Consider the following 23,302-nt stretch of genomic DNA (forward strand, 5'->3'; position numbering starts at 1 on the left):
TGGACTGTAGCCTGCCCAGCTCCTCTGCCCATGGGATTCTCCAGGCAAGAATACTGGAGTGGGTTGCCATGTCCTCCTCCAGGGCATCTTTCCGACCCAGGGATTGAACTTGTAGCTCTTACATCTCCTGCGTTGGCAGGTGGGTTCTTTACCACTAGCACCACCTGAGAAGTCCATCCATCAGCTGATACATGGATAAATACAATGTGGTAAGCCATACAGGGGAATGTTATCTGACAATGAAAAGAAATGATGTACTGACACATGCTACAACATGATGGATCTTGAAAATACTATGTGAAGTAAAAGAAGACAGGCCCCCAAAAGATCACTTCTTTATTCACAGTAGCCAAGATATGGAAACAACTCAAGTGTCCAGCAGCAGATGAGTGGATAAAGAAAATGCTGTAAAGCCATACAGTAAAATATTATTCAGCCTTTAACAAAGAAATCCTTCCATCTGTGACAATCATGATGTGAAGTGAAATAAGCCAGTCAAAAAAGGACAAGTTCTGCATGATTCCACTTACATGAGGTATTCAAAATACTCAAAGTCAGGGTGGGGGAGGGACAGACTGGGAATTTGGGGTTAGCAGGTACAAATGACTACATATAAAACAGGTAAACAACAAGGTCCCACCATATAGCATAGGGAACTATATTTAATAGCCTATAATAAACCACACTTGGGAAATATGAAAAGACTGTGTATATAGATCTGTATAACTGAATCACCTTGCCGTGCAGCAGAAACTAAGATAACGTTGTAAGTCAACTATACTCTTCAATAGAAAATAATAAAAATTAAAATAATTCATCAAAGTAGAGAACAGATGGGATGGGGGAGGGGGAGGGAACATACGGTCAGAGTTCAAAGATCTGCGGTACAGTATTCTGACAGTAGTTAACACCACTGGATTGTGCACTGAGAAATGTGGTAAGTGGGCAGGTCTCACATTGTGTTCTTAACGCCCATACACACATACACACACACACAGAGACCCCGTATTCTGCGATCCCATTTACACAAAAACGTTCCAGAACAGGCAGATCTCCAGAGAGAAGAGGAGACCAGTGGTCACCAGGGCCTGGGAGGGATCAAGGGGTTGGGTTGATGGTTAAAGGGGTGCAGGGTTTCTTTAGGGGGGATGAAATGTTCCCAAAATTGACTGCAGAGGTGACCGCACTGAACTGTGCACTTTAAATGGATGAATTCTCTGCTGTGGTAATTCTATTTCAATACAGCCATTTTTAAGTGGCGCACCAAAATCTTGAAAAAGAATCCTGCCAAACTGAGAGGAATACATCTCTCATTAAATGCCCACAAACTGCAGCCGGTTCATTCCTCAACTCCCCACTTGTATATCCATGACATTGAAAGTATCACTTTAGGATGTGAAGTGAGGGGCATATATCCTCTGGACATCTCACCTCGTCCTGGGCAAAGAGAGGTTAAGCAGTTCCTCAGAGAGGGACAAGGAACTACAGCCCAGAGAGGGTCAGCTTCCTGCCTGGCGTCACACAGCCCTGGGGCTCCAAGAGACCGTCAGACGTCAAACGTGAGTTCAAATGTGCGTGAGGTTCCAACCCCAGCCTCCACTCTGACCCCTGGCTGCCTCCTCCTTCCGACTTTGCAGAAAGAAAAAAAAAAAGCCATGCCAGGAAGCATCCATCATAGCCTGTCCAACTGGGCCGGAGGGGCAGGGGTCAGCAAGGAGGTGACCTCAAGGTCTCCGTGGGGACCAGGATCCGGTGACGGGGCTGGGGGTGACAGCCTGGAATTTTTCCCACCCTGAGATTTTCCTGCGTCAACCCAGGAGGGCGCCCTGGATGCCGCCAGCCCTGCCCCCAACCTCCTTCCTCTCTTGATACCGCTTCCCGCCTGAGGATGGGGGTGGGGGGTGTGCCAAGGTGGAACCACTGGGCCCAGGAGAGAAGGCACTTGGGGATGGACAAAATGAGGGTCGCTGGCCAGAGAGGCCGAGGGCCTGCCGTAGAGTCACGCAGGCTCGGGGACTTGGTGTAAATGGGGCAGCATGGCTGCCCCTGTCCTGCAGGGCCTCCCGCGGCCTCCACCACTCTGCCCAGGAGTTGGACCCTAGCCCGGCCTTGGGTGTGTGAGAAGCCCTTGGCCCTGGGCCCTGCCCCCGGTCCTTCCTCCCCCCACACACTGGGGACTCAGCCCTTCCTTGTGTTAAATAGAAACCTCTTTATTCTAAGTATCGTACGTTCCTTAATACATTGGATTGAGGCCAGACCTTGAGGTGAGGGGAAAGGGGGGGCCTGGGATATTTGTGTACAGCCTTCCAAAACACCACCCACCCCACGCTGGGCTGGGGAGGTGGTGCTGGGAACGGGCTTCATGGCCTTGGGAAGGTCCTTGCTCCTTCTAGCGGGTTTCTCCTTGGAACAGGGAGTTTGGGGGGAGGGAAGAAGACCGCTAAGGTTCTTGCCAGCCCAAGGGTCTGTGGTGCCAGGCTGGGAGTTGGGGTCGGTGGAGGGGGGGATGGTCTGTCAGCAGCAAAGATGGGGGCACCGAGGCGGGGTTGGGAGAGCCTCAGCGTCAGGCCTGGGGCCGCCGTAATGGAGACGGAGACGGAGGCCGAGGCCAGGGCAGGCAGGCCAGCGGGGAGAGGAGGCGGCCCAGGAAGAGAGGGAGGCTGAGGCAGATAGGTGGCCGGGGCACGGGGATGTCTGCAAAGAAGGCGCGGTCCCGAGGCGGGGACAGGGCTGCCACCTCGCAGAGTTCCAGGTCCCGGGTCACCGCCAGGATCTCCTGGCGGGCGGCTGTGTGGCGCAGACCACGGATGTCAAGGAGCGTTGCCACGTGCTTCTGCCTGGGGGTGGAGGAGGGGACAGGTGCATGGGGGCCTCCAGATACACTCCCAGCCTGCCTGGGACACCCACCCCACCAGCCGTCTCTTCCAGAGCTTGTCTTAGCTCTGCAGCCCCTTTGCTCTCTCCAGATTCCTTCTCCATATCAGTTCCCCCCAGATCCTCCATCCCCACCAACCCCTCTAGATCATGTCCTTCCCACCGGCTCCCCTAGATCCCACCAGCCCCCCTCCAGAACTTCCCTCCCAACCAGTTCCAAATCCCCCTACTCACAATGGATTCCAGAGCCCTCACCTCCACAACCAGCACAAGAATCTTCCTTTTCATCCCATCTCAGCTCTTGATTAAAATAACCTTCCATCTTCACCCCTAGCTGAGCTCAGACCACTCCTGAATGACCATTCTGCTGCTCTCATGCCTATTTCAGCTCTGGACTCTGTAGCAATCCTTAACTTCATCTTCACTTTCATCAGCTCCGCATCACCACTCAGATCTAGCCTGGAAGTGCTCACCCCCATCCCTATCCTAACCCTCACCTCACCCCAACACCCGGTCTAGAATATTCTCCACCACTTCTGTTTGGACTCTCGTCCAAATTCAACCTCAGAACACTCACTTCACCACTAGCCCATTCCTGGAATTGTTATCAAGCAAAATTCTCCCCCAGAACTCCAAATTCACCTTGGGGACCCTCACACCCACCAGAAACTCTGTGCTCAAAACTAACTCTATTCCACAACCCTCACCCCTAAATGCAATACATCGGAACCTTCCCTTCACCCGATCTCAGCTCCCGGATCCAGAACTTAACTCCAGAATCACCATATTTCAATTCAATATCCTGCACCCAACATTCATTTCCAGAACTTTCATTTCAAACAAAGTTCTGGGGTCTTTACCACCCCCTTCAATCCAGCTCAGCATCTTCACCTGTCCACATTCCACATTCGAAATCCCTGTAGCTCCCAAACACTCATCTAAAATGGGACTCAAGAACCTTCCAGCTCAAGTGAGCTGCAAAACGTGGCCCTCCGAGCTCTAGCCCTGGAACCCCTCCTCCCAGGCCAACTGGAGACCTTTCAAACTTGGATAGCAGCTGGTGGGCTGTATATCCGAGTTCAGATTCAAGTTCAGAAACCCCAGTCCAGCAGGAATGCTGGGACCCCTACTGCCATGCAACTCTGGGATGCTCTGCTTTCCCAAGGATACAAATCCCACACCTCACAACCAGAACTATCCATCCTGAATCAGTTCCAGAGTCCTTCCCTTCAGCCCCAAGTCCTGACCCTAAAGCCAGCTGATGCGGTACTCCAGGGTCCCGTGGCGCGTGAATGCAGAATGTCTGAATACAGAACGTCTGTCTGCCCGCCCGACCAATGCTGTAAGACTCCTGCCACCACCACCTTATGCAAGTGGCAGTGTTGTGTGGTGGTCAGGGGTACCAGCTTAGAGCCTCCTGCCTGGGTTCAAGTCCAAACTTTGCAGCTGGCTGGCTGCGACATTTGGGGTCAGCTGGTTAATCTCTGCCTGCCTCCAATGGTGCTAAGCTCTCAAAACAGTGCTTGCCTTTTATCTGCAAAGAATTTCTAAAATAGCTTTCATTCTAAAATAACTCTAACTTATAGAGTGGGTGTGTGGAATGCTGTTTTAGGTCTGACCTAAGGACTCAATAGTCAAGAACTGGTGGTGTTACTGCTGTCACCACGGATGATGGTAAATCATCCCCCGCTAATCATTTGAAAAGAGAACTATTGTCCCCAGGGATCAGAGGAGGAGACTGAGGCTCAGAGAGGATCACAGAGAAAGGAAAGAGTCCATCAGGACCTGAACAGACCCTGCCACTATCCCAGTGCGTGTGCGCCCGTGCGCCCCTGCGTGTCCCCGAGTCCCCCGCGGCTCAACTGATGGGCCGGCCCTTCCTGCCGGCCGGGCGGCCCCGCGCCCCCCCTGCCCCGGGCTTCCTGTGACTGCTTGTTTGTTTGTGAGCCCTGGTGGCGGCGGCGGCAGCGACGGCGGCGGCAGAAGGAGGGAAATCGTATTAATAATGCCCTGATTTCCAGCAGGAAACGGCCGTCAGACACGCTCGCCGCCTCCCTCCCTCGCCCAAGAGGCAGGAAACGCACGGACGGATATGCCAGGGCTCGCGGGAGACCTCGGCCCTGCCGGCGGCAGCGCCCGCAGAAAGGGACGGGGCGGCCGTGGGGGGTGGGGAATCTCACCTGATGTCCGGGTAGTCCCGCACCAGCACCCCCACCTCCATCTGGATGCTCGGCGTGTCTTCCAGGCGGAGAACTTCGGCCAAACGGGGCACCACGGCGTCCAGCCACGAGGCCTGGGACTCCTGCAGTTAAGAGAGGACCCCAGGCTCACACCCTCGCCCCCAGTCAACGTTTACCCCCCTCGAAACCACCCTCTCCGGAGGCCCCGCCGTTTTCTCGTCGGTAAAACCAGGCAGAGGGCGGGCTGTAGTCAGAGATTATCTGGGACCTTTGGAAATTTGAAGGAAAGTCCGTAATATAATCTACTGTTTGTAGATAATTTGGGGCTCAGGGACAAAGTGTTACCATTGGGGAAACTGGACAAAGTATACCAGAGGTCTCTCTCTGCACTCTTTCTTATAACCACATGTGAATCTACAGTTGTCTCCCCACAAAGTAACAAAATTCCAAGGACTCTAGGTTAGAAACTCTCGGGATAGCCTGAGTGAGACCCTTCTGGTCTCGCTGATTATAACTGGGTACAAATAAGATTTGCTGATTTTAAAAGCTTGGATTTGGGAGCGCTCAAGTTCTGACTTTCAATTGCATTTAGCGACTCTCTGTGCTCGTAATAATAGCTAATGTTCAGGATTCCAGGTCCTAAGCCCCTTTAACTGATCTAATCGCCACAACAACGCATAGGGACCATTTTTCCCATTTGAGCCCAGAGTGAGCTCTCGCCGCCGCCGGGAGAAAGCTGACTTTTGACCCGTAGAGGGCAGGGATCAGAGTATTACAGTTGGGTACAAGTTGTGTGAGGGTCTCATTCTAAGCCCCCGCCCCCAGCTATCGAGTCCCCGGATTCCCGGAAGCCAAGGTTTTCCTGGTTTCAGAGCCCCCCACCCCCGCCCTCCGACCGCACTGACCAGCCGTCGGAACAGCCTCTCCAGCTGCGCGGCGTCCTCCCGGAGCCTCCCGGCCACGCGGCTGCGGGTCCGTGCGGAACCACAGCGCAGGCGCCCGCGGAACAGGGGCCGCACGTACTCGACGAGCGCCCGCCGGTGCAGCTCGGCCACCAGCGCCTGGGGACCGGGGACGCCGCGAGGGGGTGTGAGCCGCCGATGACCCTCTCTCCCCGCTTCCCACCCGCCCGCGCCCACCCCGGGTACCCAACGGGAACCCCTCCCTGCCCCCAGTCCACCGGCAGTCCTCCTGACTCCTTATGGGGAACCCCAGTCCTGCTCCCTAATCAGCCCGCGAACCCATCGGCCCCCAAAGGCTGCCCCATCCCAGCCCTCTCGGCTTTCTCCGGAGCTCCACCTCCCAGAGGCCCCAACCCTGCCGGCAACCCCCTCCCCCGCTACACCCCGATACCCGTGGGCACCCTCCGCGCAGACCCCAGATTGAGCGCCACCTATCTCTCCCTAATAGAGTTGCTCCCCACCTAGAAGAGGTCTCTCCTAGCCGAGCACTCTGGCTCCCCTCTGCCCCTCGCCCCACGGCCTCCCGGGTTCCACCCCGCACCCCTCCCCGCCCAGGCAGACGCACCTGGTAAGGCTCATCCTGCATTCGGCGCAGTGCGAGGGCCTTCGCGCCCAGCGTGCCCACGATGCCATCCAGGGCCTCCGAGCTGCTCAGCCACTTTCTGCGCATCAGCTTGCTAAAGTGCGGCTGGGGGGACGGAGTGGGTAGAGGTTCGAGGCTCGCCTCCTTTCCACCCTCTTTCTTCACTTAGCAATTCAATATTTGTTCCCCAAACTCTGCTCCTGCACAGTGCTGAGGACACAGCAGTGCCAGAGACAGTCCAGCCCTGCCTCCCTGGGGCTCACAGTCCAGAAGGGGAGACGGACCCATTCTCAGGGGGTTAGGAAACCCAGAGAGGAATGGCTGCGTCAGCATAGAGAGTCAAGGAGGGCTTCCTGGAGGAGGGGTCCCCAGAGCTGAGGCCCAGAAGATGGTCACTGTTAGCCAAGTAAAGAGTGGGAGGGGGAGTGGCTGAATCCAGGGGAAAGCCAGTGTGAGAAAGATTCAGATTTCAGATGGGCCTGCAGATCAGAGGGCCAGAAAGGTCAATGTGGCTGGCAAAACCATCTAGATAATTTACAGGCCCAATTCAAAGTGAAAATTGGGAAACCTTTGTTCAAAAATAATTACTTAAGAGGCAGCAGAGCATTAAACCAAGCTAAGGGCCAGTCTAAGCAGGAAAAGGAGTTAGGGTTGGCAAGGAGGGGGAAGGTCGTGTATGACTGCCCAGTGGACAGATGGGGCTGGTCAGGTGGACGGAACAGAGCACAGAAGCCTCCTGGGCCGTGTGAGGATCTCCAGATTTCTCCTGAGGGTACTGGGGAGCCATGGAAGGTTCTGAGCAGGAGAGGGAACAAATCAGCTTTGTGCTTCACCGAGATGGCTGGGAGGGGTCAAGACAGAGGCAGAAATGGCGGGTCTGGAAAGAGGGGGAAGGGATGAGGAGGCAAGGAGAATACAGGTAGTAGATGCATAGGATGTAGTGGGCGGTCACCTGTCTGGGGAGGGCGGGCGGCATCTAGATCCCAGAGGTGGGATGGGGAGTGGGTCTGTCCCTGAGATGGAGGCTGGGAGGAGCGAGGGCAGATGCTGCTGCTGGGTGGACACTGGGAGCTGGCGGTCCCCAGACACCTTTGAGACTGGTGGCCATGGGGGCCCGAAGCAGTACCCTATTCCATTCAGCCCTGCACCCCCTTCCTGCTCTTTCAGCCCAGTTTTCTGATCCTCCAAAACTGAGGCCTGTGGGCTTTTGTTAGAAAGCAGGTGTGAATCAAACGAGCTGACGCGCTTAGTACAGCACTCGATTCCCGAAGTGTTGCCGTTGCTGTGAACTCTACATTTACGAAGATGACAATGGTCAGTGTTCGAGAGGCAGGACTCGAGCTAAACACTTTATGGCCGCAAGCCCATTGCTTCGTCACAGCCATCTGAGAAGGCTGTGCTCATTTTCCAGATGAGCAAACACAGACCCCAAGGGGAAAGCCATTTGCCCCAGACCCCCTACCTACAAGTGGTACCGCCAGGCCTGGAATAAAGACTGTACCTAATTCCCCCACCACACTCACTTACTTTCATTCCCATTTGGTCATTGTCCATTTGGTCATTCAACAAACATTCTCTGAACCTTTCCTGCATGGCCCAGCCCTGCGTGGATCACTGGGAACACATCAGAGAACTCTTGGGAACACAGTGCAAAATGAGATAAACAAAACTCCAAGCGTGTGATCATCATAAGCCATTGGGGGGAATCTGGATTCTGATCTGATATGTGATGTTATTAAGGACTGATTGTTCCATTTGTTATGTAGGAGAGTGGCAGTGAATTATGTTTGTTTAAAAAGGCCGGATTCCTTATCTTTTTGGAGATACAGGTTGAAGTGCTGATGGATGATGACAGGATGTCAAGGATGTGCTTTAAAAGAAACCAGTGGGCAGGAGAGGTGGGGGGAGAGGTGGAGTTGATACTTGCTGGAGCTGGTCCACGGGAGGTCATTCTGCCGACTTTTGTGTATGTTTGAAATTTTCCATTACAAGAAAGTTATTTTAGAAGCATTCCAACAAATCCTTGCCCTTGAAAAGCTAACATTCCAATGGGAGGAGACAGATTGGGGGAAAAAAAAAAAAAAAGCAAAGGATATAGCATGGCAGGTAGTGATAAGTGCTTTGGAGACAAACAGAGCCGGGGCCGGGGGGGTGGGGGAGTCTCAAGGGGCTTCTATTTTAAATAGGACAGTCAGAGGAGGTCCTTCTGAGAAGGCGACATTTGAGTCAAAACTTGAAAGAGGTGAGAGAGGGAGCTCTGGGGCTATTGAGGGAAGGGAAGCCCAGGCAGAGGGACGGGCAGGTGCAAAGTTACCTGCCTTTGCAGGTAGGAATGTGTCTGACACATTAAGGAGCGGCTGGCGGGTGGATGTGCTGCAGTGGAATAAGCAAGGAGGGAAGCGGGAGGAGATGAGGTCAGAGAGGGAACGGGCAGACCATCCAGGCCCTTGGGGGGGCCACAGCGAGGACCTTGGCTTTTGCCCAGAGTGAGCTGGGAGCCATGGAGGGTTCTAAGCAGAGGTGCGACACAGCCTGATGCACAGCGTGGACTAAACACAAATTACAACCAGAGGCACACACAGGTGTCCCCACCAGTCCCCCACTCCTGTCTCTGAACCTCATCCCATCTGTGCACATGCAGGAGCCCAGAGATGCGTAAATGGGGCTCTCGGGACTAGGGGAGGCTGGGCAGGGATTGGGGGGGACCTCAGTGAGGAAAAGCTCCACCAGTCCCAAGGCCCCTTCCTGCTGATGGCTATCCTCCCCCTGACCATGTCCTCCTGCCTCTTCCTTCCTGCACCCCCCACCCCCCTAAACCACCCAGATATAGCTGTTTCCCCACCCCAACCCCTCTGCTTCCCAAACACTGAGTCATGGGCTGAAAGGAGCTGCAGGATGAGGTGGGGGCACCCCCTTACCCTGGCCCCACCCCAGCCCACCGCCTCTCACCTGCAGCTCCTGGAACAGTAGGTCGGTCAGGACGCGGTGGCAGAGTCGGATCACACGGTCCAGAGCGCTGGCTGCCGCTTCCCGGGCCGGCTCACTCTCAGGGGGCCCTACTCGGGCCAGGCGCTCCGCCAGAGCCCTGCGGGGATCCATGGCACCGAAAGTCATGGACCCCAACATCTCAGCCCAACTGTCTGGACCTGTCTCCCCTTAGACGGACGCTATTTTGTGGGTCACAGGGGTGACAGGTCAGAGGGGGAGCTGGTGAAAGTCAGGGGCTCTGGGGAGGGCCTGGGGTGAGAAATATCAGGGATGTCTGGAGGGTTGGGGATTTGGGGGGCTCTGTGGACTGTCTGGGAGTCTAGGGGGATGTAGTGGGGAGGAAGTGGTCTCTCTGGGTTTGTTTCTCTTGGTGCTTTCTGGGTGAGAGTGGGGACGCCTCCATCCTAAAAGTCTGTGATTCTAAAGGACTATAATTCTAAAATTGTACCTTTCTCATTTTCTGTCATTGTAACAATTGATGACCATCTGCATCACTGAAAGGAGAATAACCTGGTTTGGAGGGCACTTGGCACTTTCTGCCCAAATTCCAGCAGACCCCCTACTGAGAGCATATTCCCTGAGTCTCCACACTTGTGCCAAGTTTTTCTCTACAAAAGAGTGGAGGCCACTGTCCACCCACTGCAGACAGATTAAATGGAAGATGGCAGATCCAGACAGTGGACAACAGTTCAGATATGAAAGAGGAATGTGGGAACTCTTCAGGTGCTCACAGAAAGACCGCCAAGGTGTAAAAGGGAAAAGGACAGAGTGTGTTCAATATTCTACCATTTGTATTTTGGGGGAGTCATCCCCCCTTTTTTTTGGCTATGATGCAAGGCATGTGCATGTGGGATCTTAGTCCCCCACCAGGGATTGAAACTTTGTCCCCTGCAGTGGAAGCACAGAGTCTTAACTGCCAGGGAAGTTCCTGTATTTCTTTTTTTTTTTTTTTGTAAGAGAAGGAATAATATGTATGCAAATAGTAATATATTTACTTGTGTATGTATGAAATATGCATATGCATGCATATCTATACATATGCATGAAGTGTGCCTCTGCATATATATACATATTTACTGGTAAATGTATCAAATACCCCTGCAAAGATATGGGAGACATTAGTAATAACTGGACTAGAGGGTAACAGAGGGAAGCTATTCATTGTATGCCCTATTGTATCTTGAATGCACTCCCGATTTTAAAAATTCAGTTAAAAATAAGTCAATAAAAGGGAAGTAATATAACTGAATCACTTTGCTGTAGAGCAGAAATTAACACAACATTGTAAATCAACTATACAAGTAAGATAAAAACATTTTAAAAAAAACATTAAAAAAATGTAATTCCTAGAATCTGGCTTCTAGGTTCCTGTAATTCTAACACCCCCAGGTTTTCATTACTCTGTAATCTAGTGATGCTGTGGTTCTTTCTAGGACTCCCAGGGTTTAGGATTCTCAGGTCCCCTGTATGTGCCTCTCAGGGCCAGGCGTGCAGCCCCCACCCAGGATCCAGGCACCCCAGTTGATCTTGTCACCCTGGACTGGTACCCTGTGGATGTGCTCACCTCAGAGGGGGGCCACAGTTGACCAGGGAGATGGTCCTGCTGATGTAGGTGTCGGGTGGCAGCTCGCGGACTCCTGGGTTGTCATGGAATCGCTCCACACGCTGCTGGAAGCTGGTGGGAGGAGAAAGGGGAAATGGCAGACAGATGGAGCACTGCAGGATAAGGGTCCCTGGCTGGGCAGTCAGCCCTGCAAAACCTGTGATCCCTGCAGAGGCGCCCCCGCCCATCTTGACTCGATTCATCTGTCCTCTCTCTGTTGGATCCCGGTTCCAGGTGCCCACCCCCCACCCCAGCCCTCCATACCTCTGCAGAAACTCCGCCAGCCCTCCTAGGCAGCAGTGGGCCATCCGCTCCCCAAACTCCTGGCTGATGCGGGGCGCTCGCTCTGTGTGCTCCTCCAGCAGCTGCGTGGTCCGGAGGGTGAGGAGGGCGCCAGGTCCCAGTCTCCCACCCCGCCTCATTCTCCCTCCTCTTCCCCGCCCCATACCTCACACACGTCCTGGGCCAGGTTGCTGGACCAGTCTTCCGTGCTCCCCCAGTGCTCCCCGTCCTCCTGCAGCACGCGAAGCAGGGCTGCCCGCGTCTGAGCCTGGAGGAGGGTAGACACAGGAGTCAGAACCCCTGGAGCCTCTCCCACCACGATCCCCATACCTTAGGCCCCAGCAGGTCTGGACTCTACCTGTGAGCTCATCAAGGTAACACCAGAGAGGGGCTGGCCCAGAAAACTGCCCCAGCCTTTGCCATTCCTAAGCCTACAATTTGGCGCCTGATATTAAAGAGCCTGTGGTTTTAAAGCACCTCCATCTAATAGCCAGAGGGCTTGAGGGTTTATTCTCTCATTATCTGATGATTCTAAGACTCTGCTCGCAGGTTCCACAAAACAGTTTGCTCAGGGTTTCCAAATTCTGTGAGTCAAGAATTCCAAGAATCTGAGGTTCTCAGGTTTACACATCTCTGATTCTCTAGTTCTGCGCTGTCTTCAGTTCAGTGAGTCTGAGAATCTAGACTTGTTCTAGCCTAAATTTCAAAGCTTCAAGTTTAGAATCGAACTAAATAGAATCAGAATTGCAACTAGAATTAGAGTTGCAAAGATTCTGATTTCTGTGACTGAGGCAGGACTGGCTTTTAGACCAGAAACACAGCTGTGGCGGGGATGGGTGTTTACAGAAGGGCCATTCTGCTTAAGGGTAACTCTGTCCGGCCAGTTATTAAGCATGTTTATTTGCTATCAGCCCTGTTTATATGCAAAGACGTTTTGATGCCCTCTTTCTGTGAATCCTTGGGTCTGTGAGCTGAGGTCCTGTGACTGACTCTGTCTTGCTGTAAAATTTGAAGTGTCCGAATATATTGAACCTTTACTGAGTGTCCCTATGGCCGGCTAGGTGCTTGAGATACACTGAACATGAGACAGAATTGATCAGTATGGGCTTAATTTCTCTCTTTAGGACAAAACTCAGAAGTCCATAAAGGGAAAAGGGAGATGGAAATAGGGAAAGGGGGACGGGAGAGGCCCCCCTCAAGCCCAGTGTAACCCCTCCCTCTCTAGAGAGTGCCTCCCACTTCCTGATCACCAATGCCAAGTTCTGGGTACCTTCACGTCTGTGACACATTCATCCTCCAAGCCACGAAGGGTGCCGGGCGACAGAAGGGGCCCCAGCTCCCCGTTCTCCAGAGCAACCATGTCCACCAGACCTAGGACCTCTCTAGGGGTGGAGGAAAGAGACAGGGGGTCTGTGAAAGCTGGGGCTGGACAACTGGAACCCTCCCCACACCCATCCCTTCACCCTCTCTGTGTTTGTGACCCGAGCCACTCCCTTCCTCCCTTGGGGCCAGCTTTGCTCATCCCTCTAAGGAAGTCTCTGAAATTGTTGCTCCCTTGGCTCCAGCTCTGAGTCAGCTCCCTGATGGATGGTGTCCGGGCAAGACTTGGAGGGATCAAGTCCAGACGTGACGATTTGGCACGCAAGGTCTCACCCACCAGAGGTTCACAGGACAGAAGCTTCCTTCCACCTCCAGCCCCAGTCCCTACGGCCCCGCCCCTAGTCCCTATGGCCTCGCCTGGTAGGCCTCCTCTGTCAGCCCTCACTCCTGGCTTCTGCCCTTCTGCATGCCCTGGCCTGTTCATGCCACCACTCTCCCCACACTTTCCTACCACCCCCCCACACACCAGCCTTTGGCTCATTGCATCCCCTCAGCCAGAAGCCCCATCTCCCTGCAAGTCAGACTTAACATCTCGACATCGCAGACTCCCTATTCTGCCTCCCCCTCTGACGGTTGGCATGAACAGATGGGATGTGGGTTGGGGGTAACTGTTGCCTTACTATTCTTCTGGTGTCAGCACCCTGATTTTGACAAGGAACCACCCACTCCCTCTCCTTCCAATGTGTGGTTTGGGTGTGGCTGATCCCTTTTCCCTGGAGCCCATAGTGACCCAGTTATTACTAATCATGGTATTCCATCCTCTGGCCACACGAATGGAATGTTTTAAGGTCCAAAGCCTCGATGGTTATAAAATTCTAGGACTGGAAGTGTCAATGGTACTCAGGTTCTAGATGCTAAGATTATAGAATTCAAGGTGCTAAAACTGTGAAGGATCAACAGTGTCAAAGTTCTAGGATCCAAAGAGGGGATGGGGAATTTCCTGGTGGTCTGGCGGTTAGGACTCTGAGCTTTCATTGCTGAGGGTGGGTTCAGTCCCTGGTCGGGGATTTAAGATCCCACAAGCCTTACATGGCAGACAAAAAAAAAAAAAAACCACTAAGGTATAGTACTCAAAGGCTCATCAGTGCCAAGGTTCTAAAATTGAAAATGTCATCAACTATAAAGTTCTAAGATTGGAAGAGTCATCGGTGCTAGTGCCCTAGGCTAGAGCACTGTGAAGGCTAGTGAAGGCTAGAGCGCTGTATGGGTTCTAGAATTCTAAGGGTCAACAGTGCCAAGATTTCAGGAGGACAAGGGTCACTGGTGCTAAGATTCTCGGATTGGAAGGGTGGGCAGTGCTAACATTCTAAGAGTGCAAATGTTGAGGATTCTAAGGTTCCTGGCTGGTACTAAGGTTCTAGGATCAGAAGGCTTCCTGTTGCCGAATTCTAGCGTGGAAAGCGTGCTGAGCCAGAAGATTCTCGGCCTGTAAATGTCACCAGTGCCGAGTCTGGAAGGGTCAAAGATGTTCAAGTTCTAGGATTGAAAGTCCAGGGTCCTTAGGGTCTGAAGAGGCCGGGACTGGGCCGAGTGGAGGGAGGGGCGCTGCACGCGACTTCGGGGCAGCTGACGGCTGGCCCCAGCTCACCTGGGGTACACCTGGTTGTGCCAGTGTAGCAGCGCGTAGCGGTCGGCCAGCGGCAGCCTCCGGCGGGCGGCGGCCCCGATCCACTCGGCCAGCGCGCCGTGGTAGCCGCGCAGGTAGATGCCGAAGGCGCCCAGGCCGGCTGGGTAGGAGGGCGCCAGGCGGCCCCGCACGACGCCCATGTCCTCCAGCAGCCGGCCCCGCAGCGCCTCCAGCTGCCCGGCCAGGCCCCCGGGCGCCCCGGGCGCCGCCGCCTCCAGGCGCTCCCGGGCCGCGCGCGCCACCGCCTCGGCCCAGCGGGCGCGCAGCTTGCGGGCAGCCTCGGGTCCCCGGCGCCCGTCGGCCGCCTCCTCCTGCACCAACACCTGGCCCAGCTGCGCCACGGCGCCCGCCCCGGCGCCCGCGCCCAGCCCGGGGCCCGCGAGCGTCTCGCGCACCAGCGCCCACATCTCGCGCTGCAGGGCCTCGTAGAGCAGAGCCACGTCCCGCGCCCTGCGGCCGCCGCCCGCGCCCTCGGCCTTGGGCGGCCCGGGCGCGCCGCCCCCCGACGACGCCAGCTCTTCGGCCTCTAGCTCCAAGATGTGCTCGTCGGCCCGCGCGAGCTCACGCTGCTGGATCAAGCTCAGGATCTCCAACACTGTGGGCGCAAAACGGACGATCAGGGACTGGAAAACCGGGCGGAAGGGGGAGAAGAATAGGAAAAGGTGGGAGGCGAGGGGGAGAAAGTTAGGGGTGGTGAGGGGATGGGGGCAGACGTGGAGGAGGAGGTCAAGGGAGGAAGGTGAGGAGAATAGAGAAAATGAGGAGAGGCGTCAGGACTTGGGGTGGGGAGGATGGGGGAGAGAGGATGAAGGAGGGAAAGAGAGAGTCAGGAAACGGAGGAGACAGGAGAGGGTTGGGGAGGGAAGAGGGGGTTTGGTGATGGGAGAGGGAGTCTGCATATGGGAAGGAGGTCAAAAGACTAGAGGGTGTCTAATAAGGAAGAGGATAAGATGAGGGTAGGGGTTGAGGAAGAAGGAAAGGATTAAGGCTTGTGTAAGGGGTCAGGGCTGGGAAGAGAGTGTCAGGTGGTGGGTTAAGATATGGGGAGGGAAAAAAAAAAATAATTAAAAAAAAAAAAAAAAGATATGGGGAGGGGTCAGGGGAGCTGAGGGCGGATAGGATAGAAAAAGTGCATCAAGATTTTTTAAAAAGACATCAGGGAAAGTGGAGAGGCTGAAGGAGGACAGTTAGATCCAGGTGACGGGAGAGATGGGGGCTTGGAGGTGGGAGGAGGATGTGAGGACCAGAGGTGGGGCTTTTGGGGTGCAGACAACTGTGGGGGTGACCTGGCTCTCTGGTGATTTCACACCCCCCTCCCCAGGAGAGGGGAGTCCTCTGAGGGGTTGGGAGGCCTTTGAGTGAAAGCCGAAGCAGGGTCCCAGTGGCCCAGGGTTACCCCCAACACCTCCCCCCACTCCCCTTCCTCCCTGGCAGAGAAACTATTTCCTGGCCAGTGCTATTTCTGCCCATCCGTTTCCAGAAGGCGGGGGCTCCACTCACCCGCAGTGCCCTCCCAGTCCCTAGGGCGCCAGGCTGAAATAGCCTCTGATGCAGGATGTGGAAGGCATCAGAGGATGAAGAAAGGGGACTCCGGTGCTGGAGCAACAACGGCTGTCCGTGGGGGGGAGGCCGGGGTGGGGGTTGGGGAATAGAGATAGGGCTGGAGGTGGGGCTGGATGAAGGTGGGGATTGGAACAGGGTTGGGGTTGGGGTGGAGTGTCAGGGTTAAGGCTGGAGATGAGGATGGGGTGAAGGTGGGGGTTGGGATGTGGTAGTTTAGGATGAGAGTGAGGTTGGTACTGGAAATCTGAAGAGGGAGGTGGGAAAGGAATTGAGGATGATGTCTGGGCTTTGGGGTAAGGATGGGGTTGGAGATGGGTTTAGGTGGAAGCTGAGGATGGAAAGAAGGAGGTGAGTTTGAAGAAGTCTGGAGATGAGCTGGGGTTAGGAATGTGGAGAGTTGAAGTTGGAGGTTGGGGGTTAGGATTGGGACTGAGAGGTTGAGTTTGGGTTAAGGTTGAAAATGGGGGCTGGGAATCTGAGTAGAACTGAAGGAGCAAGTTGGGGAGGTGAGTGGGGTTGAAGGGGGACATTGAGATGGACCTGGGGCTGGGGGTTGGGAGTGAGATGGAAGAGGGAAAGGATCGCACACAGGGACGGGACTGAGGGTGGGATGAGAGGAAAGGGACGGGCCACAGCACGGGACTGGACTGCTTGGCAGCTGTCATGGGCATAGCTCTCAGGTTAAAGATGGCATTGGAAAAAGGGATGGGTTGAGAATAAGCGTGTGGATGTGTCTCAGGGTGGAGATAGATGATGGGGTTGGAATAAGTGTGACTGGAAACCAGAAAACCACTGAGGAAGACACTGGGGTTTGGGGTACTACTAGGGTTGAGGTTACAGCTAGAGTGGCGTTATGAGTTGAATTGTGTTTGTCCCCCCTACCTCAAAAAAAAAAAAAAAGAAAAAAAAAAAGATTTGTGAAGCCCTAACCCTTAATACCTCAAAATGGGATCTTATTTGGAAATAAGCCATTTGCAGAGGTCATCAAGTTAAAATGGGATCACAGGGTGGGCCCTGATCCAGTGTGACTGTTGTCTTTATAAGAAGGGAAATTTGGACACCAAGAGCGACAGGCACAGAGGAGAACATGATGTAAAGATAGAGAAGGCCACAGGCGGATGGAAGGCGGGAGGGATGCAGATACAAAGCTAGAAACGCCCAGTGAAGTGCCAGAAGTTGGCAGAGAGGTCTCAGAGTGGACATGGCCCTGCCAACACCTTGATTTCAGACCTCTTCAACTGCAGGAGAATAAATGTCTGCTGTCTTAAGTCAGCCAGTTTGTGTACTAACAGGAAACTAACCCAGGTGGAGGTGGGTTTAGGGGGATGTAGCCAGGAGATGGAGGGAGACATTAGGCATGGGCGTGAGCTTGAAGATGAAACTTGGGCGTAAGTGGAAGTAGGGATGAAGTTGAAGGTGGAGGCTGGGGCTGGGGGTTTAGGATTGAGGTGGTTAGGGTTGGGGTTCAGAGTGGGATGGAAGAAAAGAAGAGATTGGTGAAGGAGTAGGTTGAGGTGGGGGTTGGAGTTTGGGGCCAGAATTAGGGCTAAGGATGGGAATGGGGTGGACTGTGGAGGTTAGGGAGGGGTTTAAGGTCAAGGTCAAATGTGGTTACTTTGAAAGGAGATGGGATTGAGGTTGAATTTGAGAGGAGTAAGGGAAAGAGGATTGAAACTGGAGACAGGGAGGGGGTTGGAGGAAATGAGACCAGAGTTGGTGATTTGATTGTCTTTGGACGGGGCAAGGTTGAAGGACGCAGGTGGAGAAAGGGACAGATTGGGGCTGGGGGTGGAGATGGGGCTGAAGCTGGAGCTTGACGATGGAGATTAGGACCACAGGAGGGACGGGCTGGCCCTGTCCATGGAGGTGGGCGGATGGAAATTGGAGATGTGAATGGCAATGATGTCACAGGTAGAGACCCTGTGATTCTCCCAGCTTTGCGCCAGGGCTCCCAACTCACCTGACAAGGGCTCTTTCACCTTCGGGGGCTCTGGGACCTTGGGCGGGGGCTCTGGAGCCGCCTCACCTGCGGGCACCACCCTCTCAGCCAGTGATGCCCGCCGGGGCTTGGGCCCGCGCCCCAGTCTCAGGAAGGCCAGTCTCCGTGCAGCCTCTCCAGCTGCCTCCTCATCGCCCTGGGCTCGGATCCCCTGAAGCCTGGCCAGGAGGCCGAAATCTGCTGAGCTCCTGCGAATCCCTGGTGACAGCACCCGGCCCAGGAAAGAGCGAGGCTGCCCATCCCCAGGGCTGCCCGCCCGCCGGCCGGGGGTTTTGCCCAGCCGGAAGGGGGACAGGCCTGCCAGCTTCTCCAGGGTGGCTCGGCGACGACATGACGTTCCATTGGGCAAAGCCCCCAGCTCCCCAGCCTCCTCTTCTTCCAGTCCTGAGACTTCCTCAAAGGGGTTCCGAGAGGACCTCAGAGGCAGTGTCCCTGCCCGGGGCACCTTAGAGTTTGCCACCCCTAGACTCTTCAGGATGGGCATTTTGACAGGAGAGGACCTGGGGGCAGGAGGGGGGGAAATGGACCATCGGTATTGTTGGTGACAGGTGGCATTGATGAGAGTGCCATTGTGTACCCAGCACTTTGAAACGTGTGTGCCAAGCACTGGTCTGAGCACTTACACACCCCTGCAATCTGCACAACCTCATGAGGTGAGCACTGTCACTATGCCCATTTTGCAGATGAGGAAACTGAGGCTCTTAAGAGCCTAACGTCCAATGGTGATTCAGGGAGAAAGCTGGGATCCAGACCCAGGTCTGTCCGATTCTAGATCCTGGGTTCTTTCCCCAGAGCACTGGCCTTCAGACCGTTCCCCTACCTCACTCCTGCCCTGGGACCCTCCTATTCCAGGAGGAAACAGGCTGAGAGGGGAAGGTCCCCTCCTGCATGGGGACCCAGAGCACACCCCACCATCTACCCAGGCATCCTGTTCACACTCTCAGGCACCTTCGTCTCCTCCCCATCCAGTCAGTACTCCTGTCACCTCTACCTCATTCATTCCTCCAGCAAACTTTTGCTGGGAAAGATCCAGAACAAGCAAATCCATAGAGACAGAAAGATTAGTGGTTGCCAGTGACTGGGAGAAAGAGACTGGAGCCTGACCACTTAATAGGTACAGGGTTTCCTCTTAGAGGGATGGAGATGTCCTGGAATTTGTGGTGATGTTTGACCAACCTTGTGAATACATGAAATGCCACTGAACTATACACTTAAAAATGGCTAATATGGTAAATTTTAGTGTTGTATAGATTTTACCACACACACACATACATGCACACATGTATACACACACACACATACACACTTACTAGGTATTTGTATCAGTCCAGCCCTGTGCAGGCACAGAGGACACAGCGGTGGACAAGGCAGACCCGGTCTCTGCCCCTGTGGGGCTGGAAGCTTCCAGAGTCTGGCCCATTCCATCTACATCCCTGTCTCCTCCCTCTTCATGGCTCCTACCCTAGTCCAAGCCCCCTCCTTCTTCTCTGCTTCAGCCTCCTCCCTTATCTCCAGCCTCTAGTCCTCCAGTGCACCTTTGAGGCCCTTGTTAGGGCTCAAACCCGCCCCTCCCCTTCTCTTAACCCTCCATGGCTCCCCAGTGCCCTCAGGACAAAATTCAGGCCGGCCATCTGTATCCCTCATCAGCACTATCCCACATTTTCCTCCTTCTTCCTCCAGGCTTCTCTGGGCTTCAATATCTGCTTCTACATAGAATTCTGTTCTCCATGGTCCATTCAGGCTTTGGGACCCAGCTCAGATGTTGCTGCCTCCAGGAAGCTCTCCAGGATACCCAGGCTGAATCAGGTGTTCCCCTCCTTGATATTCCCACTCTGGGTCAACACTGTCTGGGGATGGGGCTGTGAGCCCCGAGAGGGCTGAGTCAGGACTGTCTGGGTCACCACTGCGTCCTCAGTTCCCAGGGCGGACACTCTGGGAATGAATGGGGGCCAAACAGGAAACAAAGGAAGGGGGCAAGGACTTCATTTCTCGTGCGGGAGGAAGAAAGATAAGTCAAACCGGAGAGGTCAGCAAGAAGCAGGCTAGGCAGGGCCTCAGAAGTCACAAGGCAGGACCTGAGCTTTCTCCCGGGGACACTGCGGAGTTGTGAAGGGCTCTTTTTCCTTTGTTTTAACTTTTGGCCACGTGTGGAACCTCAGTTCCCCAACCAGGGAGTGAACCCACACCCCCTGCATTGGAAGACAGAGTCTTTTAACTGCTGAACTGCTGGGGAAGTTCCGGAAGGGCGCTTTTGAAAACAATGAAATAGTCCAAACATTCAGAAAAGTATAGAAAACAGATTTAATAAACACCCTTGTGCTTACGATCCTAGCTGCATCTAATGCAAATATATGCTCTCTTGGGTTCAGTTTTTTGTTTTGTAAAGAAATAAGCATTGCAGAGCATTCCCTGGTGGTCCAGTGGTTAGGGGGCTTCCCAGGTGGCGCTAGTGGTAAAGAACCTGCTTGACAACGCAGGAGATGTGAGTGATGCAGGTTTGATCCCTGGGTCGGGAAGATCCCCTGGAGGAGGGCATGGCAACCCACTCCAGTGTTATGCCTGGAGAATCCCATGGATAGAGGAGCCTAACAGGCTACAGTCCATAGGGTCGCAAAGGGCTGGACACGACTGAAGTGCCTGAGCATGCACCAGTGGTTAGGACTCTGCTTTCGCCGCCGAGTGCACAGGTTAGAGACAGGTCAGGGAACACAGACTCAAGCATTGCAAAAGCACTGAAGCGTCCCACACCCCTCCCTGATCCTGCCCGCTCTAGCCCTCTCCCAAGGAAAGCCATCCCTTTGCCTACCCAGACTAGTACCCAGAAATAGCACATTGCTTTGCGTGGTTTCAAACTCTCTATAAACACTATCTTACTGCATGTATCCCCTGCAACTTGCTTTTTCTTTCCTCACATTTTACTTGTGAGATTTGTCCATGCCTGTCTCTGTGGCTCTAATTAGTGCTACATGCTGTACTCCACTGTGCAACTATGACAAAATGTGTAAAGTATCAGATGTTCCCACATCCTCTTCTGGCCAGACACATAGGTTGTTTTCAACCGGGACAGAGTCGGAGCAGGTTAGGGACAGGGTCAAGACGGGACACTGGATGTAGGGGTGCGCAGGGGCACTGGGAGGAGGCCGATGCTGAAGGGGCCCTGAGCTGGCTGGGCTGTGGGCACGAGCCTCTCCTTTGCTGGTGGTGACCCCACTTCTTTCCTCCCTGACTTCAGCCTCTAGACTTTAGCCATTGTCTCTCAAGCCTCCTGTTCCTCAAAACACCATCCTAGCCTCTGTCCAGTCTCGATGGTCCCCGATCCCCACGGGAGGCAGTCACCATGGCAACCATTGCCTGGAACCCCTGTGGCTGTGGGCAGTTGGTGTCAGCCCCTCCACACACACACACACACACACACACACACACACACACACACACACACACACACACACACACACACACACTGATTCTCTTTCATCTTCCAAACTGGGCTCCATAGGCCTCATCTCCAAAATGGCTCCGTCATCCCCTAGAACTGGCTCCATCATTCCTCCCCCCAAGAAAACTCCACCTCCCTCTCAAAACAGGGGCCCTCGATTTCCCCCCAGCGGAAGTCAGCACCACTCAAACCAGATCTTTTTTCACCCAAAGGAGATCTGACATTCCTACTCCAGCTCCGACATAGACCCCTAAACTGGAACCCCTCCCCCGCCCAATCATTTCCAACATCCTCAGACCTGTCTGCAACACTTTCCCAAAACTGACCCCAACGTCGTTCCCTTTCCTGGCTCCAGCACCTACCTCTTTAACCTGACTCCGACATCCTGCCCCCTCCAGCCCCCTCGTCGGCCTCCGGGTGCCTGGCCCCTGACTCACTTCCGAGGGATCCCTCAAGCCCCCCAGCCTCTAGGCCCCCGCAGGATGTCTTGGCCACCAGAGCTTCCCTCTTTGGGCTCCTCCTCCTCTTCCTTGCTGCCAGCCTTTCCCCAATGCCCCGAACCTTCTGCAGGCCGACTGGCCTGTTTGCAGAAGTCATCACCTCCAGTCGCATGCCTATGATCAGGGAACTGCCCTGACCAGCTGTGTCCTACACAACCCCAATCCAGACCCTGCCCGCAAACAACTCGGTCACCAGACCTGCCTATTCCAGGTTCACCTACATCTTCAATCCCAGCCTCATCCCGCCTCCTGCTCTATCTCCATCCCAACCCTGGTCACAGCTCCCATCTCTGGGACCCCATCTCTTGGGGACGGAGCAGACTGCCCATCCCTCTCTGGCCTCAGCCTTCCCACCTGAACTCAGAGAGCTTCCAGCCCAATGACATTGTGTCTCTCTTCTCCCTTGGTGCTTCCAAGCTCTGCATGACTCCCTGGAAGCCTGGATCGTCAGAGTCCCCATGGTGTGCCCTGCAGCCTCCTCCTCTCCCCCTTTCCTCCCCCCAGCCTCTTGCTGGCTGACAACCCCCCCCACCCCCGCAACCAGGTCAGGCCCTAGAGTTTCTCTTTGCCCCCAGCTTCTCCTGGCTTCAGGGCACACGATCTCCCAAATTCTGGTCCAGCCCCCAATTCAGAGGCGCCGGGGGCGCGTGACTCCCCTCCTCCTGCACACTCACCTCCTTGTCAGTGTCCCTCTGTCCCCGCTGCTGTCCTGTGTTGAGGCTACTTCAGGCAGGACTGCCAAGAGCTTGGATCTGAGGAGGGGGGGTTAGAGGAGGTCAATTTCCTGTCAGGAAACCCCTCCCTCTCTGGGGCCAGGGGCGGGAAGGACTTGTTATCTGTCTGCCCTTTTAGGCCAGGCTGTGGCTGGGCTGGGAAGAGGGACAAGGCTGCAGGCAGGCCCCACCTTCATCCACCCCGACCGGAATTGGCAACCCCCCCCCAGTCTGCTCTTCACACCTTCCAAGGTGACAACACCATCCTGGGTACCCCCCGGAGACACCCCATGCTGGCTGTGGGCCCCGAAATTCTCTCATGAGTTCCCCGCTCTGAGGTAAAGACATGGAGGAAGGTTCTGCTGGGACCAGGGGCTGGTTGGAGGCCTCAGGGGTGGCCCTGGGCAGAGCTTTGCTTCTGTGGTTCTCTCTGCCTAAAAGCCCCTGTCCCCACGCCTTCATACGCCTGTCTTCTCTTTATTACCCAGGTCTCAGCTCCAGCATCCTTTCCTCCAAGGAGAGGTTCCCGACCAGCAAAAGCTCTTCTGCCCGCCACGTACTCTCCTCCCTCCCCGGAGACACTGCTCTGATTTGTCAGGTCCTTGGTAGCAC

General features: G+C 54.7%; 1 protein-coding gene across 2 annotated transcripts; it reads right to left on the bottom strand.

Moving 5' to 3' along the window:
* Positions 1 to 324: 324 nt before the first annotated feature.
* Positions 325 to 22,786, bottom strand: EXOC3L2 (exocyst complex component 3 like 2). 2 transcript variants are annotated; one of them, XM_065926300.1, is made up of 12 exons: positions 22,652 to 22,786; positions 18,003 to 18,541; positions 14,441 to 15,074; positions 12,743 to 12,854; positions 11,639 to 11,740; positions 11,455 to 11,555; positions 11,152 to 11,262; positions 9,549 to 9,684; positions 6,582 to 6,704; positions 5,960 to 6,115; positions 5,055 to 5,176; positions 325 to 2,837 (listed from the first exon to the last, which is right to left on the bottom strand). In XM_065926300.1, exons 2-12 carry the CDS (start codon positions 18,523 to 18,525, stop codon positions 2,564 to 2,566), a joined length of 2,394 nt encoding a protein of 797 aa, XP_065782372.1. In that variant the 5' UTR covers positions 18,526 to 18,541; positions 22,652 to 22,786; the 3' UTR covers positions 325 to 2,563. The 2 variants fall into 2 exon arrangements, with proteins under 2 accessions (XP_065782372.1, XP_065782373.1); XM_065926301.1 differs by lacking the exon at positions 22,652 to 22,786 and adding an exon at positions 19,352 to 19,488.
* Between the last annotated feature and the right edge of the window lie 516 nt (positions 22,787 to 23,302).

This window comes from Muntiacus reevesi, chromosome 2 (assembly GCF_963930625.1).
Source record: "Muntiacus reevesi chromosome 2, mMunRee1.1, whole genome shotgun sequence".
Taxonomy (NCBI): domain Eukaryota; kingdom Metazoa; phylum Chordata; class Mammalia; order Artiodactyla; family Cervidae; genus Muntiacus; species Muntiacus reevesi.

Coding starts and splice junctions, on each gene's coding strand:
- EXOC3L2 (XM_065926300.1), bottom strand. CDS start 18,525: ATGCCCATCCTGAAGAGTCTAGGGGTGGCAAACTCTAAGGTGCCCCGG. Junction 12,855..14,440: donor CACAACCAGGTGTACCCCAG/GTGAGCTGGGGC, acceptor CTCCACCCCTAG/AGAGGTCCTAGGTCTGGTGG. Junction 11,556..11,638: donor TGGCCCAGGACGTGTGTGAG/GTATGGGGCGGG, acceptor CGGACCACGCAG/CTGCTGGAGGAGCACACAGA.